This window comes from Ambystoma mexicanum, chromosome 14, assembly GCF_040938575.1.
Source record: "Ambystoma mexicanum isolate Mex_15411 chromosome 14, UKY_AmexF1_1, whole genome shotgun sequence".
Taxonomy (NCBI): Eukaryota; Metazoa; Chordata; class Amphibia; order Caudata; family Ambystomatidae; genus Ambystoma; species Ambystoma mexicanum.
In genome coordinates, this window is record NC_090940.1 from 153,756,288 (window position 1) to 153,773,569 (window position 17,282).

The following is a 17,282-nucleotide window of genomic DNA, read 5'->3' on the forward strand; positions in this document are numbered from 1 at the left end:
CCGAGCATAGGAAGTTCCCTTGAGGTGCGTGCGCTTGCAGTGGTTTAACCGTTCTTCCGGTGTGCCAGAGTTGTATAGGTTCATCGTCTGCAACCCATTCATATTTTGCCTTCTCCAGTGCGATCAATTATGCCTAAGAGGCCCATGGTCATTGGGCACCATACTTCCCTTGCCCACTCCCTTAGATATTTCAGTAGGGACGACCAGTCCGTGTTGAACCTCTTGTAATCCCCTTGGATGGAGTATGTGAGCCACTCCAAAGCAACAAACCTCCAGATTTTTGCCACCCATTCGTGGTCCTGTGGGGGTGCCTGGCCTTCCATTTACATGCCAGAACCATCGCCGCCGCCATCATCATGATGACAAAGTTTGCGACCCGTCTTGGACGCGATTTCCTCCAGCATCCCATCGATTCCTATCATTTCCAGGCCTCCATTCCCCTTGCGCTTCACCCTTAGGACCTGCTCGATAGCTTTCATTACGCTCCCAAAATCAGGCATTCCCACCATATATGGCTCCAGGAACCCTCCCCTCCGCATTCCCTCCAACAGAGCGTGAGGTCCCTGGGTACGTTGCGTGCAGTTTTATCGGGGTCATGTGCCATTGGAGAATACGTTTTAGCCAGATCTCCCTAATTTGGAGGGATCTTGTTATCTTGGGGATATGCGCCCATAGTCTTGCCCACTCCGTCTCCTCTACTGTGCTCCCTGTAGCGATCTCCCATCTTTTCATATATGGTCTTATCCGGGGGTGGGGAGTCTGCGCCTGCCTTTGTGTGCTTGTATATGGCTGTTACCCGTCGCCTGTCCCCCAGGTCCCTGTTTAAGTACTTTTCGGAGGGGGTTAGTTGGCAAGTTCCTGCTTGCTTCATGGTGGGATGGTGCAGCCAGTGCCTCAATTGGGTGTAACTATACCTTTCCCTTTCCCCTAGGGTGAAGTCTGTTTCACATTGTTCGAATTGAATCGCTTCACCTGATCTCCACTGAACATATCTGACTTTCCGGCATCCCCCCTGTTGTCATGCCTCAAATGTGGATGTTTTGTGACCCAGGGTGAATTGCGGATTGTCGAAGGGTATGTATGGTGAGGGATATATAGGGATGTGAGCAGTTTTCACCGATTCGTCCCACGTGTGGCCCACTACCGAAAGGACAGAGCTACTGTACATTTGCAGTGGTCTGTCCCCCTTGGGTTTCCATAGGATTCCCACCAGATCCTCCCTGCAACTTCTCGGACCATGGGTCTCCAGATCTTCCCCCGGTCATCCTTTGGCCAGTCCCGCACAACTTAATCTGGGCAGCCCTGTAGTAGGCCCTAAAATCCGGCTGCCCCATGCCCCCTTGAGCCGTGGGGGCTTTCATCAGTTTGGCAGCCACTCTCAGGGGTTTATTGTTCCACACAAATGTACGTCATTTTTTGTAGGGTTCTGAATAGAGCCATAGGGACTTGAACCGGCAGGGCTGCGAAGTAATAGAGCAGCTGTGGTAATACCACAAACAATTTTTAAGACGTTTATGCGCCCTAGCCACGTTATAGCTGGCAGGCCCCAGTCAATCATTTTGTATTTGAGCTTCTCTAAAAGGGGTGGATAGTTTACTTGGTATAGGCGTTCTGCTGATTTGGCCAGTTTAATACCCAGATAGGTAATGGAGTGATCAACCCACCTCAATGGGGAGGTCTTTTTGATCTCTAGGGTAGCCTCGGTCGGGAGAGTAAGATTCAGAATTTCGGTCTTGGAAGCTTTTATTTTAAGCCCTGCCACCGCCCCGAATCAGGCAAGTTCCCCTTCTGTGGCCCCAGGGAAATCTCAGGTTGGGTTAGAGTCAAAAGCATATTGTCCGCAAATGCAGCGATCTTGTGGGAGTCTACCCGCGCTGGTGATTCTGACTATGTGCTCGTTAGATCTCATTGCTGCAAGGAAGGTTTCTAGATGTATTGCATACAGGATTAGGGATAGTGGGCACCCCTGCTTGGTTCCTCGCCTGACTGCCACTGGATCCGAGATTTGCTCATTGATGGAGAGGCGGAGAATCGGCTGCTGATAGTTGGCCCACTCTCGGCCCACAAAGTTGGGTCCGGATCCCATCCTGTGCATAGTGGCAAAGAGGAATCCCCGCTCTACCTGATCAAAAAGCTTTCTCCGCGTCCACCGCCATGGAAGAGAGCAGTGGAACTTTTCAATCCGATGCACGACTCGCCTGACATTGTCACCAGTCTGCCGGCCTCTAACGAAACCTGATTGATTGGGTTGGACTATTTTGGGGAGGACCTGGTCAAGCCTTGTCACCAGGATTTGAGTGGATCTTGGCGTCGACATTTATCAGGGCGATGGGGCAGTAGGATCTGCAGTCTGTGGGGTCCTTGTCTTTTTTTGGTATGAGGATTACTTTCGCCTCCTCCATAGATTTGGTAATTGTCCCTGTCAATTTGGTTAAAAAGTACCGTGAGGTGGGGAATGAGTGTTTCCTTGTGGGTTTTGCAGAACTCCTGCCACATAGCCATCTGGCCCCAGAGATTTGTTGGTAGGTAAGGACTTGGCGGCCCTGACTTCGTCCCTGGTCATGTCCTGTTCTAGCGTTTCCCTCTCCTCCTCGGTTATTCGCACTAGATCTATATTATCGAAGTAGTTTTGCTGAAGAGCTGGTGATGGGTTGTCTGAGCTGTAAAGGGTGGAGTAGAACTGGACAAATAATCTTTTCATATTATTGTTGCCACTAGTCCTTCCTACGCTAACCTTCAGGATTGTTTTATCTTTTTCTTCCCTCCTCAGCATCATCGCCAGTAGTCGATCTGACTTAATTGCTTTAATATAGTATTTTTGCCTGAGTTGTAGTAGGTTACGTTCTGCCGCCCTTGTCTGTATTAAATCTAGTTGTCCCCGGGTAGCCGTATACGCCCGTTTAATGGCTAGAGTCTGAACTGTCCCCATCTTGGCCTTTATCTCCTTTAATTTGTTTTCCAAGCAGCCTCTTCCAGTCTCAGCTCCCTGTCCCTTCCTGCTTTGACGCTATAATTCTCCCTCTTAACACTGCTTTGAAAGCATCCCATCTGACCTGCAGTGCTGTCTTCCCGATTTTGTTGGTCTCAAAGAAGGCCTCAATTTCATCTGCCACTTTAAAGAGGAAGAGGGAAGTCGGGTAGCGCCACCTCCACAGGCCAGATGGGCACCGGTTCCTTCTTAAATTGAAGGTTATTGGGGCGTGATCTGAGAGTATTATGGTGCTGAGCGTGATGCTTTTCGCTCTTCCCAGCAGCGCACTTGAAACCCAGATGTAATCAATTCTAGAGTGTGTGCGGTGTGCATGCGAGTAGAAGGTGCATCCCCCCCGTCCCCTTCTAGTTCCCTCCACGTGTCTACCAGCGCCAGATTGTGGATTTTCCCCTTCAGTTCCTCTGATGGTTGCCCCTGTGGTCCTGCCATGTTGCTGCTCCGTCTTTGGTGGAATCCCATGCCATATTGAAGTTGCCTGTTAGTATGATTGAGGATTTCGCCAACCTCTCGAGCCTCGTCAGCGCTGTCTGGACAAAGGTGTCTTGTCCCATGTTAGGAGCGTAAAGTGTTGCTACCGTGTAGGCCTCTCATCTCCCTTCCAGTGCTACTGCCAGGTATGATTCCAATCCTGTGATGGTCAAATACAGGCTGTTTTTCAGAGCTAAAAAGGACCCCACCCTTTTGTTGAGTTGCGTGGCCTGAAGGATTCCAGAGTACCCAGAAAATGTTATTCTACCTCTATCCCGGGTATGGATTTGAGTTTCTTGCAACGTGACTACACCCGGGTGCTCCCGTCTAAAAGGTATCCATTTTCTTTTCCTTTTGATTGGGGAATTTAGGCCATTGACATTCAGGGATATTGGGCCTCATAAGTTTGCCGGTCCGGGAACTACGGTACCATTAAGCTTGCCGGTACGGTAGTTCCCGGACCGGAAAACTAAGTTGTGCTTGCAGGTGCCTTTCTGCCCGCCAGGTCGGACCTGGCAGGCAGAGCAGCACCCGCGAGCGCGGCATGTCGGATGCACCGGCACCGTAATGGTGCCGGTGCATCAGACCTCTCCATTCCCATTCAGCCCTATGGGGCCGAATGGGAAGCATCTTTTCTGCTGCAGGGCCGGAATGACCCGGTAATTGCCCTTTCACAGGCGCCAGAAAGAAAAGGGCACCGGCGGCAGTCGTGCCTGTATTACAGGCACGGCTACCGCTGATGTCATAATGAGGTCCATTATCTTTAGGTTATCCCGGCCCGCCATGTTGACTTACGCAATTCTGCCCCCTTTGTCGTCTCCCCATGTGGATGCAAGGTCCCTTCCCGGTACCTCCCACCTTCTGGTTGAGCCCCCTCCTCTGCCAACTTGACTTGCCTGGAACCCCCCACCCACTGGGTAGGGTCCACTGGCCTCTAGCCCCCCTCGAATCAATATCTCAGGATTTGGTCCCCAAGTTGCCCTCAGGTTTGCCCCACACGGGATCACCCAATCCCATTCCAAGGTTGCCCCCCCGCCCCCACGAGGCCTCTCCATAACCTTTAGTGTAGCAACAAGCACAAGCATTTGGCTCCAAATGCACCCTCCCCAGGCGTAAAGTTTCAGCGACGGTGCTGCGTCTTTCTGTAGTTTCAGTTTGGTGGGACAACCTGAAGTTTTTGGGTATCCTGTTATTTCCTTGGCGGCGGGCCCTAAGGTATGGTTGAGTTTCCCCCCTCCCATACCTTTTGGACTTTACCGTGGACCATTCCCACGGCGGCGTCGGATTGGCCCCTCGACCTTTCGGCCCGTGGCTGGGCCGAAATCATCCCTGGGAAGTGGGGGCTGTTTTCTGGCCATGCCTCGGCCGGTTTGGAAGGGGAAAAAAAAAAGTTGAAAAAGAATTTGTTTTTTCACTTTTCTTTTTCTTTCAAAAAGTCTTTCATCCTTCTTAGGTCGATAAATCAGTACCAACACAGGTTGGGTGAAATTGTATGCATATTTGTTCTATTAATTAAAAAAAAAAAAAAAAAAAAAAGAGCGTAAGTGCTATACAATAATATTATCCTTTGGCCCTGGACGCCTGCTTGGATTCACAGTTGAGTGTACTTAGGAACAATGCTATTTGATGCCACTTCCTGTTTTGTCAAGGGGTGAAAGGTCGTGTTTCATCACTTCCCAGGATGTCACTTTGGGGTGGGGTCAAATGACATCACTTCAGGTGATGTCATCTGATGTCAAGGGTCGTGAGGCGAGGGGTGGGCCACTTTATTTTGGGTGACCGGGCCTATTTCTGGTCCCAGTCCGACCCTGCCCACAGCTTGCGAGCTGTGTGTTGGGTGGAGGGGGTGATTAAGCATCTTCTTCGAGACCAAGAAGGGACGCACCTTGTGACTTTTGTTTGCCTTGCTAGTCGAAAATCAGACCAAATGGATGGGCCCATCTGTAACAAATGTCTTGGGCTCTCAAGCAGGCTAGGATTGGGCCCATTTTCCTCCTTTTGATGAGGGTTGTTGTGCCAGTTCCGGGATATATCATGGTTTTATTAGCTATAGAGTAGTTACCTTTATAGTATAATAATAATAGTGCCATTTGTGCATTTCACACCACAAAGTTATTTGACACTCATAACAACCTATTGTAATGTCACTTCCCTTGGTCCTTGGCGTCTACGTAGCAAAGACTGGTGATGCTTTTTGCAGTGCTCTTTCTGTGAAGTCACTTATGTTGTCAACGCGTATGCAAATTAGGATGTTTGCATATATTTTGTCCCACAGGGCCTGGGCAGAGCTCTAACAGATGTGTCCTGCATGTATAATGGTCCTACCATTTTTGTGTGTGCTTTGTACATTATCTGCCACTGCCACCAATGTTACCAAAAATGTGGATGGGGCAGAGGGTGCAAATTATACCAAATGTAACCACATGCACTGTAGGCCACTTCTGATGCGCTACCACGTCTAAAGCGTCCTGCGAAACCATTCTGTAAAGTTGGCCACACTACATATCGCTGGAACCGGCATTGAGATTTGCAGACGTTGGAATTTGCGGCAGACCTCAAACGCATAGCTTTAAGATTCGCTAAACTCTGGGGCATATTTCCTCAGGTTCAGCGCTGGCCATTTGGCCGGTTCTCGCCGGATCCAAGATCCGGCACCAGATGTCTAGCCGGATCTCGAGATCCGGCCAGAGTCAGCCGCAGGAAACCCCAAACCCATGCTCTGCGCAGGGTTACTTTAAATAAGAAAAAAAAAAGAAAGCGCCCACCACAGCACAGAATGGGGGCCGGAATAGCTCATTGCCGCCATGAGCGCTCTGCTGGCTCCGCCCCATACGTGTACACAGCAGGACTTTGATACAGATCACAGCTGCAGGAAAAGCAAACTGTAGCTTCCATCTGGTGACCCCGTGCAAGGGGTCACCCGAGGAAGTTACAGTCCTCAGCCACTACCCGATTTATGCGATGTTTGTCAGATACTTGTATCCATAAATAAATACCCCTATTAACATTGAAACTATCCCCGCACTGATGCTAGCCAACTACAAAGCGCCAAAAACCCTACTTAGAATCAATGGCAATCTCTCGGCCCCCATCGCGCTGACCCGCGGAACGAGACAGGGATGCCCGCTGTCCCCACTTCTATTTGCCTTGAACATGGAGCCCTTCGCCCAACGGATTAGGCTGAACCACTAATTAAGGGGCTCCAAGTAGGCCCCTCGCACCATAAACTGGCCCTCTACACGGACGATGTCCTTTTAACCATCACTGACCCCCGCAGCTCCTTGGCACACGCCTTGGCCGAACTAAACAACTATGGAAGGGCCACAGGCTCCACCATTAACTTCAATAAATCAGCAGCGCTGGGAATAGGGATCTCATCGAGAGAGCGAGAAGTCCTCCTCCCAATGTGCCCGATCCAATGGAAAACGAAAGCTATCAATTAGCTGGGGGTCCGGATTCCGGCTAAACATGAACTTCCCTCCGCTCTTCCAAGAATTGGAGACCCACCTGAAACGCTGGGCGTCCCAGGAGATTTCCCTGATGGGCAGGATCACAGCGTGTAAAATTAATCCGCTCCAAGATTCCTGTACACATGCTCCGCCCTCCCGGTAATGATCCCGACCCCTGCACTTCAGAACCTACAGAGGAAAATGTTGCAATTCATCTGGAGGGGGAAAAAAAGCCAGAATACCGAGAGACTCGATGATGGGGAATGCAAAGCTCAGCGGCCTGGGGTTCCCAGACCTCCAGAAATACCAGATAGCAGCCCAACTAGCATGCACCCAAGCATTGGCAAACAATAATCGCCCCAGATGGGTAGACATGGAACAATTGCGCCTAGCTCTTCCCCTACGCTTTCTCCCCCACATCCCACCAGCGATTAGACGGCCATGGCAGGATCTATTACTAACCACCAGGCACACGGTCGCCATATGGGATAAAACGCTGAAGCAAAAGAAGATCCCAAGGGGACTCAACCCCTCATCCCCGGTCTTTCTGAACCCTGCCTTTTCTCTGGGAACAGCTCCCAAAAATTTCTAAAACTGGATTTCAGGCTGATTGGAGACTGTGGGTCAACACTTCGAGGGAGGACAACCACTCTCTTTACGAACAATGTAAAGAAACTTCCACCTTCAAGAAACGGACAGGTTTACTTACCTCCAACTGCGCCATTGGTGCTCCCACCCACAGACACGCCAAGCAGCAACCCGCCTTCCCAGACCTATAGAACTAACTCTCAAAGACCTACCACTCTGAGGTAAGATTTCAGCATTATATAAGCTTCTCCAAAAAGACTTTCTCACCTCCAAATCCCGGGCCATGGCACAACGGGAGGCAGACCTGGGACACCCCATAGAGGACCAATCCTGGGTGGACATCTGGACCCGCACCCAATCAGTATCCACCTGTGTCACGAAAAGAGAATGCGCCCACAAAATCCTACTAAGCTGGTAATACCCCCCTCTAAGACTGCACCACATGAATCATTCGGTGGACCCAGCTTGCTGGAGACCATGTGGCCAAGTAGGATCCTTTTTCCACATGTGGTGGACCTGTCCCAAGGCCCAGAATTTCTGGAAGGAATGCCTGGCGGTCATTGCAGAAATCACGCACATTACACTCCCACTAGAACACGAACCTATTTTCTTTCTTGGGCGCCCCGGTCCCGGGGATTTATCCACGCATAGGCCCTAAAGCTAAACTGTTGTCCCAATGCCTGTTGGTGGGTAGAATAGTGGTGGCCCGCACATGGAAATCGGTGGAGGGCCCACTCCTGCCCTTGTGGTTGGTGAAGCTGTGGGATGTGCTCATCGCGGAGAAGGTGACCACGGCTAGAGCAGGTCTCCTCCACCGCTTCCAGAACATTTGGAACCCGGTCCTTGAATTCGATCGAGACTTCCCAGCGTTAACATACAAACCCCAGATGGCCAGGAGGGTCCTAGAGAGCTGGCCCGCCCCACAGGGACAGGAACAAGAAGAACGGGACCTGAATACGGGATGGACTCAGGGATGGTGGGGGAAGTAATACTCTCGTTTAATAATGCATACTAAATGTAGACTTTAAGTGAATGTAATGTTTTCCTGCCTTGTTCAAAAATAAACATTAAAAAAAAACAAAAAAAATACAAAAAAAAACATTGAAACTATCCCACATGATGCAGCCGACAAACATTGCATGAATAAATAAATACCCCTATTCACATGATGCAGCCACCCAACTGCTTACCCCCATTAACATTGAAACTATCCCACATGATGCAGCCGACAAACATTGCGTGAATAAATACCCCTATTAACATTGAAACTGTCCCACATGATGCAGCCGACAAACATTGCATGATTAAATAAATACCCCTATTAACATTGAAACTTTCCCACACGATGCAGCCACCAACTGCTTTCAGAGAGGAACTGCAGTAGCTGTGCCGGGTGTGGTTCAAGTAAAAGAAAACGTTGCTTATGGCGAACAAATATCAGCAGGTTTTAAGAATGAGGTTGCAGGACAATCCCTCGGTTTAAACCAGGATTTCCCCACAGATGATCTGCTCTTTTCACCATTATCTAGAGTAATTGCTCTTCTTAATGATTCTTTCACAGCCTGCTTAAATTACTCCTCTGCATAAGCTCAGATCCCAGTGTAGACTAACATTGCTGTTGGTAGTTTAGGTGCACAGATGGCTGGTACGGTTTGCTCCTGTATACCTGTGCGGGTCGGACTGGACCATAAAAATGGTCTCAGGCACCAATGAAAAAAGTGGCCCATAGTTGTAAATGGCAATTCATTCCCTTTCTGACCCTGTTTGAGACAAAGGGACTTTTTTTCTTTAAAATAAATTGGGATGCAAATTGTGCATTTTAAAAGAATATTTACTCAGTAACACTGCTCAAAACTATCATCCGCATAGTGAAGTAACTCATCACCAGTGCCATGGAAGTGGTTTAAAGTGGAATTGATACATAGTTTGGAAAAGAGCCAGTATGAAAGAAATTGCGCCGTTTTAAACTATTATTTTAGACATTTCCTTTGATCGGAGGTCAACTGCCAGCTCTGCCCCCTCCCCCCCCCAAACCGCACCTCTTTGGGCACCAACCCACCCCCAAACTCCACCCCCACCCCGGCCCTTGTGGGATGCCCCACCTAACTGTTTCCATTTCCACGACTGCTCAGGTTTACATACAGTAGGCTACTGCTTTTCATGCAGTCCTACCGCCTATAGATTTGGGTGACAGATCCTACTGCTTTTTACGGGGCAGGTAATTTATGTGACTCTAAGGCAGGCTGCTTGAGACTGGCCCAGGACAAAGCATGCAACACATTAGTTAGTCTGTGTGTGCGTTGGGCGGGTCAGTGATTACTTTGAGCCGGGACAGGCCTTAGGTGAACTACCAGTGAAGGCAAGTGGCAGAGCGTACCACTATCACACAGCATCTGCATATCAGATTGAGGAGGGTTTCAATCTCCATGTTGTTCAGTTACTCATCTTGCACTTCAGGAATAAATATGTAATGCCCAGGCTGCTGCTACAGATCAGTGGCAAACGTTGCCTACCAGCTGTGTGAGATTACCTTCTGTGTGAAGCTGGGTCATTGAATTCTATGTCAAGACCGCAGGCTCGGATTATGCTTTCTCTACAACTTTACTGATCAGCAGCAAAGAAACAATTACCAAAGAACATGAGACACAAAACTAATAAAAACTACAACAACCATGTTTTTCCTGAGTTTTGTAGTCCATTTCTATTGGTCCTCCAACTGACCATGTGAATGTCTCTAAACCAATAAAACAAGTCCTCAATACATAAATCCTCCTGTCCTCTTTCCATTCTTCCTCTTTCTTTGCTGCTCGGCAGCGAGTTAAGTAACTTTTATTATCATTACCATTGTGTGTGTGATTGTGAGAGCGTTTATACTTATTTTATTTACAGCACGCATACACGCGCGCGCAAGTTTTACAAGGCGGAGCATATCCGCATTAGTGTCATTCGGTTCTTGGGAGAGGCGGCGGCGACGGGGCTGGTGCACCGGCGGCCGCAACTCCTCAGAACCGACACAGAGGGCACTACGACACGGAAGAGAGAGCGCGACGGGACCGCGTAGTTCCGGCGCTCTCTCTGTCATTGCGAATTCAGTTGTGAAAACGTACGGAGTGATTGAGACGCGCACAGCAGCTTTATTATCAAATCGAAAGATCTTTGATTACATAAAATTTGTTCCGCCTCAGAACGCAACATTCGCGCGGAGCGCAGCGTTCTGTCAGGAACACGACAGTGCCCCTGCAGGCCATTTCAAGGTACCGCACCATAATACGGGCACAGTCCCATGTAAAATCTGTCAATTGGCATTATATATATTTATATATAATTACGAACCAGGTGATTAATACAAATTTATATATTCTTATATAGATATATTATCCCTCTTTACAGAGGGAATACAAAAGATCTAAAATCCCTGGTATATATATATATATATATATATATATATATATATATATATATATATACATACATACATATTCATACATTTGATTTCCCCAGTGTCGGTGTAAAATGAGCTCCTCCAGTGATGAGGGGAAGGCTAGTATTAGCCAAAAGAGGAATCATACTGAGATGACTGAGGTCCTCCATAAAGCCCTGGGGGCTTCGCTGGGACACGGACCAAGGCAGATGGCTCTGATGGAGGACTGGCTCAGATTCCCACAGGGCCTGGAGGAGATCAAAGGCCTTAAGGCACAGAATAAAATCTATGGGGGGCAGAAAAGCAGCCCGCAGGGCAGAAGAAGCCCACACCCCCCCGGCACACCACCAAAAAAGAAGGGTTGTAAAAGGATAAAAGGAAAAGCGGGGCCTAGCAGGGGACAGGAAGGATCCTCAGCTACCTCAGATGAGGGGGAGGACATCTGGGAGGAGGAATACTCAAAGGAGGAAGAAGTACTATCTATATCCTCCTCAGAAGAAGAAGGCCACATAGCGCTGAAGAAAAAGAAAAGAGGAGACAGAGGAGGATGGTGCTGAGGACGAGGATTTCGATCCGGAGGCACTTATTCACCCCAGATCATCCAAATGGGAGCCGCCCAAAAGAATAGCGGCCTATCTAAAGAAGCGCCTGAGAGCGCCACTAGCCAAAGAGGCTAGGAGCAAGATGAGGGCGGAATGCCCCAGACCTCACCTCCCAGAGGGTGCAGCGGACACACCCGACATAGATGAGAAGATGATAACCTTCATGAGCAAATATACAAAAGATGTGAGGAAGCTTCTGGATAGATCCTGGCGTTCTTGCCAAGATAAGAGGCTAGACATGACAGGACCCCTCACAAAAATTCTCCAGATAGGAGAAGAGGCTAAGGTCAAAGGAGAGCCGATAGACCCGTCAATTCTAATCGGGTGGGCCCGAGGGCGATATGCATGTTGGGAAATGCCAATCATGCCATCACCACAGAAAGAAGGAGATCTTTGTTGGTGAAGATTGATCCTAAGCTGAGTGAGTTGGCCTCCTCGGAATCAGCATCATCTGCGAAAGGGAAGTTATTTGGGGACTCCTTTATTAAGGAGCTAACCAAATTTGTGAATTCCTATGCAGCCTTAGATAAGGCACAAGCCTCCCTTAAGAGAGTGTCCTGGAGACACATTTTTGGACGGGCCAGCAGAGGCAGGGGTCGCTCAGCTGGCCGGTTCCACTACAATCGATCCTACCATGACAGAGCTCAGCGGAGAGAGCAAGAGGACCGTAGACAAACGCCTTTCTTTTCGTCAAGAAGTAGAGGAAGGGGCAGAAACTGGCGACAAGGGGAACGTCAGCAAAATAACCCAGGTGAGAACAGTATGGGGGGAGGACAGCTCAGTTTTTACAAAGATGGTCGGAGATTTCGGGAGATTCCTGGGTAATACAGACTGCTCAAGGTTTTTATATTCAATTTCTAGAGACACCACATCAGGGAAATCCTCCGAAAAGACTAGAAATGAACAGAGAAGACAGGGTCTTACTGGAAGGAGAATTGCGAGGGCGGGAAAGCAAAAGAGCGATAAGGCCTGTATCAGTTCAATCCGAAGGTTACATAAGCAATATGTTCCTAGTAAAAGGGAAACACAAGACAAGACCAATTATAAACCTGAGAGGCCTAAACGAATACGTGGTGTATAGACACTTCAAGATGGAAGGGATACACTTCTTAAGAGATACCTTAATCCAGGGAGACTGGCTAGCCAGGATAGATCTGAAAGATGCATATCTGACTATTCTCATAGCAGAAGATCACTGCAAATTTCTGAGATTCATTTCAGAGGAAACAACATGGGAATTTCGATGCCTGCCCTTCGGTCTGGCATCAGCACCATGGTGTTTCACCAAGATGATGAAACCAGTTGTATCACACCTCAGAGGTCAAGAGGGAGACGCTAATAGAGCAGGTTCAGACAACAATAGATTTGTTAGAGAGTCTGGGATTTCTAATAAATTGGGAGAAATCCAGTATATTTCCAGTACAATCGAAGGAATTCCTAGGGTTCATAGTGGACTCTATCCAGGGAACTCTCAGTCTACCCATTCACAAGGTGAACAATATCAAAAAACAGCTAAGACACACACTAGCGAAGGGAGAACTGTCATTGAGGGACGTTGCGAGATTAGTGGGCCGTTTAGCGGCATCAATCCAAGCAATATTCCCAGGACCACTACACTACAGGGCACTCCAGAGGCTGAAGATCTATCACCTCATGAGGGGCACTTCCTACGAGTCAAAGGTGACCATTTCACAAGAAGTGAGGGAAGAGTTGGAATGGTGGCTAATACATATGGATGCATGGAACGGGAGAGCGATATTTGGTTCATCCCCGGACCTGGTCATCGAATCCGACGCCAGCAGATGGGGCTGGGGAGCCCGATGCGGGAACCTGTCGACAGAAGGGAAGGTGGTCGGATCAAGAGAAATCTCCACATCAACTGCCTGGAGTTGCTAGCAGGGTCCTTTGCAGTGAAATGCTGGACCCGAGAAAGGGCTCAATGTTGTGTCCTGCTAAAAATGGACAATGTCTCTGCAGTCAGGTACATCAACAGACTGGGCTGGACAAGATCCAGACATCTAGCAGAAATGGCAAAAAACTTCTGGGAACTCTGTCTTCAGAGGAAAGTCTCAGTGACGGCGGAATATCTGCCGGGCCATCAGAACAAAGTGGCCGATTGGAACTCCAGATACCTCAGAGATGCCAGCGATTGGAAAATGGACGAGGTAGTGTTCCAAGAACTGATGTCTCGATGGGGACCATGCCAGGTCGACTTATTTGCATCAAGACTAAAAAAGCAGTTACCCCGGTTTTTCAGCTGGAGACCGGGCCCAGAAGCGGAGGCAACAGATGATTTCCTGCAATAATGGGGCCTCCAGACGAACTATGCGTTCCCTCCGTTCTCCATGATAGCGAGGACGCTAGCCCAGGTGAGACGCCAGAGAGCATCCCTAGTACTAGTTACGCCGGACTGGAGGGGGGCAGGTGTGGTTTCCCAGCCTGCTGGAATTAACACACCACAACCCAGTGGCATTACCCAACGACGAATTCATCATTCGAGACCCCAGAGATCTCAGTCACCCACTAGTGAGGTCTGGAGGACTCAGTCTAATAGCTTGGGCGATTTCAGGGGACCTTGGGTTAGGCCAGGACTATCGAATGAGGCTGAAAACATCATTAGCGAATCCCGGGCTCCTGGGACACACAGAGCTTATAAATCAGCATGGGCTAGATGGAGTAGCTGGTGTCTGGAGAGGAATATCCATCCCGATGGAACAGATGTAGTGCATGTAGCTAATTCTTTAGCTCACATGGCAGCTCAAGGAAAGGCTTACAGAACTATCAACACGGCCAGGTCTGCGATATCTGCAGGACATCCTAGAGTAGAAGGGTTAGCGATTGGGGAACACCCACTAATCTGTAAATTACTGAGGGGAGTGAAGATGATCAGACCCCCTAGTGAAAAGTATAATCAATTATGGGATGTAGACAGAGTTCTGAAAATATTTCTATCGTGGCCAGATAATCTAGATTTAACAAGGAAAGCGATTTCAGGCAAATTAGCCATGCTCTTTTGTCTTTTAGCCTGTAAGAGATCTTCAGAAGTTAGAGCACTGGAGGTCAATAGGAAAAGTGTATCTCCGAACGGAGTGACTTTTCTCACAACAAGAACGACCAAAACAGGTTTGAGATCTATTTCGTATGCGATTTTCCCAGGTCAACCGAAATGATGTCCAGTCAGATGCTTAGCAGCATATGAGGAGGTGACAAGGGAAGTAAGACCTCCAGGGGTATCACAATTATTGATAGCAATTTGTAAACCATTTAAAGCGATTTCACCGGCTACCATAGCCAGAAGGCTTAGATGGGTGATGGTACAAGCGGGCATTGATGTTGAGAAATATGGCGCCCACTCAACTAGAGGAGCGATGGCGACTAAAGCCTTTAACATAGGTGCCAGAGTAGAGGACATCATGAGGTCTGCAGATTGGTCTAATGAATCATCCTTTAAGACTTTCTATTTCAAACCTATGGAAAGTGCGACATCGTTAGTGGTGAGTAAGCTTTGAACAAGCATAATCCGAGCCTCCGGTCTTGACATAGAATTCAGATTTTCAACACATTAGTTACAGAAAATCATAATTCTATTAAAGACACGTAGGCGAAGGATTATCCCACCCTACCAATCGTAAGAATGTATGTTTTATAAATACTGTAATGTTAATAATTTTATGATTAATGAAGCAATGCATGAGTACAATATGAAATAATGTTACAAACGCACAAGAGAGAAATTAATTGCTGTATAGTTGAATTTTACGATTGTCCCACCCTTGTTTTCGGTTTATAGTCACCTCTTTAAATTGTATGATTCTATAGGGATGGCAACAAGCAATCCGGGAATTGATCCAGGATGGGAATGGAACGGATGGAATTTCAAGAAGGCACTGGACGCAACCTCACATGGTCAAAGAAAGAGGAAGAATGGAAAGCGGACAGGAGGATTTATGTATTGAGGACTTGTTATATTGGTTTAGAGACATTCACATGGTCAGTTGGAAGACCAATAGAAATGGACTACAAAACTCAGGAAACACATGGTTGTTGTAGTTTTTATTAGTTTTGTGTCTCATGTTCTTTGGTAATTGTTTCTTTGCTGCTGATCAGTAAAGTTGTAGAGAAAGCATAATCCTTCGCCTCCATGTCTTTAATAGAATTATGACTTTCTGTAACGAACGTGTTGAAAATCTGAATTTGGTGTTAACTTACCATTCAGAATTATACATTTTAAACATTTGAACATCTTTCCACGTTGTGCTTTTTGATGGGTTGTGTATTTTAGAATGCTCCACTGGTGCACCATGTATGTTTTGTATTTTCCTGTGATGTAATTGTTAGGCGAAGTATTATTTTTGAAACTTGAAAAATCCTACAACTTTTTGGCCACAGCATGTTGGCAAGTATGGGTTTACACATAACGGCGCTATGTCTTGTCCCGCCCCAATTCCTTCATTGCCCCCGATACTTACCAGGCCGGCATAACGAATGAACACTCATCTGGGGACGAGAGAAGTTCCGCACAGCGCTCACTCACCTACAGGCTGGAAGAAGGTGGCCCTGATCTTGCCCTCCCGCACTGGAATTCTCTGCACGCCTTCTCCCAGGAAAGCCCGCTCATTGGTAGCCTTGGCCAGGGGCTGCCCGGCAGTTCCATGACCTTCATACACCTCCAAATTCAAGTAAAACGGGCTTAGGACGTCCCGCTTCACCAGCCGCCTGAAAGGGGTCTCGGGTAGCAGCGACCACACCAGTCCCATGGGCTCGACCCCCGTGTAGCTGCCCCCCAGGGACGGGGAGCGGGTCAGGTCCAGCTCCCCGCTGCTCTCTGCGGTGTACTGAGCAGAGGATCGGAAAAGCACCCCGGTCTCATCAGTGAGAGAAGCCCGGAGCGTGACCGCCTGCAGCGGGGAGAGACCCCTGACAGAGATACTGACAGGTTCATCAAACAGGCACTTAGGGGAGGGGGTGATGTCCAGGGTAACGGCTGCAGACATTGCACCTTTGCAGCGGGCAGCGGGTGCACCGGCTAGCCAGCAGTGTCGGAAAAGAAGTGCTCTGCGGAGGTTAGGAAGCATAATTAATTTGGTGTGGTTACAATACCATAGAGTCTGTGCAAACAAACTTACAACTTCTCTCTGTACAGGGAGGGTCACGTTACAACCAATCAGCGTAGACGCTAACCAAGGACGACAATCTGATGCTTGCACGTTTCACGTAGCGGACATTTTGAAACTGTTCAATGTAAAGAAAATACACTTATTAATCCCGTCGTAGCAGTGTTGGTGTTGTAAATGACTTGTAATGTATGCCTAGCGGCTGTTTTAACAGTCTGTAAACTGAAATACAGATTTTCAACACATTCCTTATAGAAAGTCATTGTAATCTGTGACCCTTTTAAAGACTAGGAGGCGAACGTTCTACTCTTTACTTCTCGAGCAGCAAACAAGTAACACTGCATGAACACCAAACTTAATGATGAACTACATATCCCAAGATAACATGAGTGAATCTGTAGTTTGTGTTTCAATGGTTTGTTTCGCCACACGAATCACAGTACAGTCCCACATAAACACTCTCCACTTACTTAATTTCTCCTCATTCTGCAGCATACATGCCAACATTCTGTGACCAAAAATCTGTAGGAATCTTAAAGTTTCAAAAAAAGTCAGGCGAGGAGGTAATGATAGGAATAGGGTGCGTCAGCAGCCCATTGTCATTGAATGAGCCTGACGCCATACATGCCAACCCTCCCGATTTAGGCG

At 48.1% G+C, this 17,282-nt stretch overlaps 1 protein-coding gene across 1 annotated transcript in view; it reads right to left on the reverse strand.

Annotated features, from left to right (window-relative positions):
- The window catches only part of LOC138527520 (acyl-coenzyme A thioesterase 1-like), a 119,481-nt gene extending 102,823 nt beyond the window's left edge, over positions 1-16,658 (reverse strand). Inside the window, exon 1 of the mRNA XM_069638772.1 lies at positions 16,055-16,658. Within this exon, the coding sequence (XP_069494873.1) occupies positions 16,055-16,595 (541 nt within the window). The 5' untranslated portion in view covers positions 16,596-16,658. The remainder of the gene's footprint in view (positions 1-16,054) is intronic.
- Between the last annotated feature and the right edge of the window lie 624 nt (positions 16,659-17,282).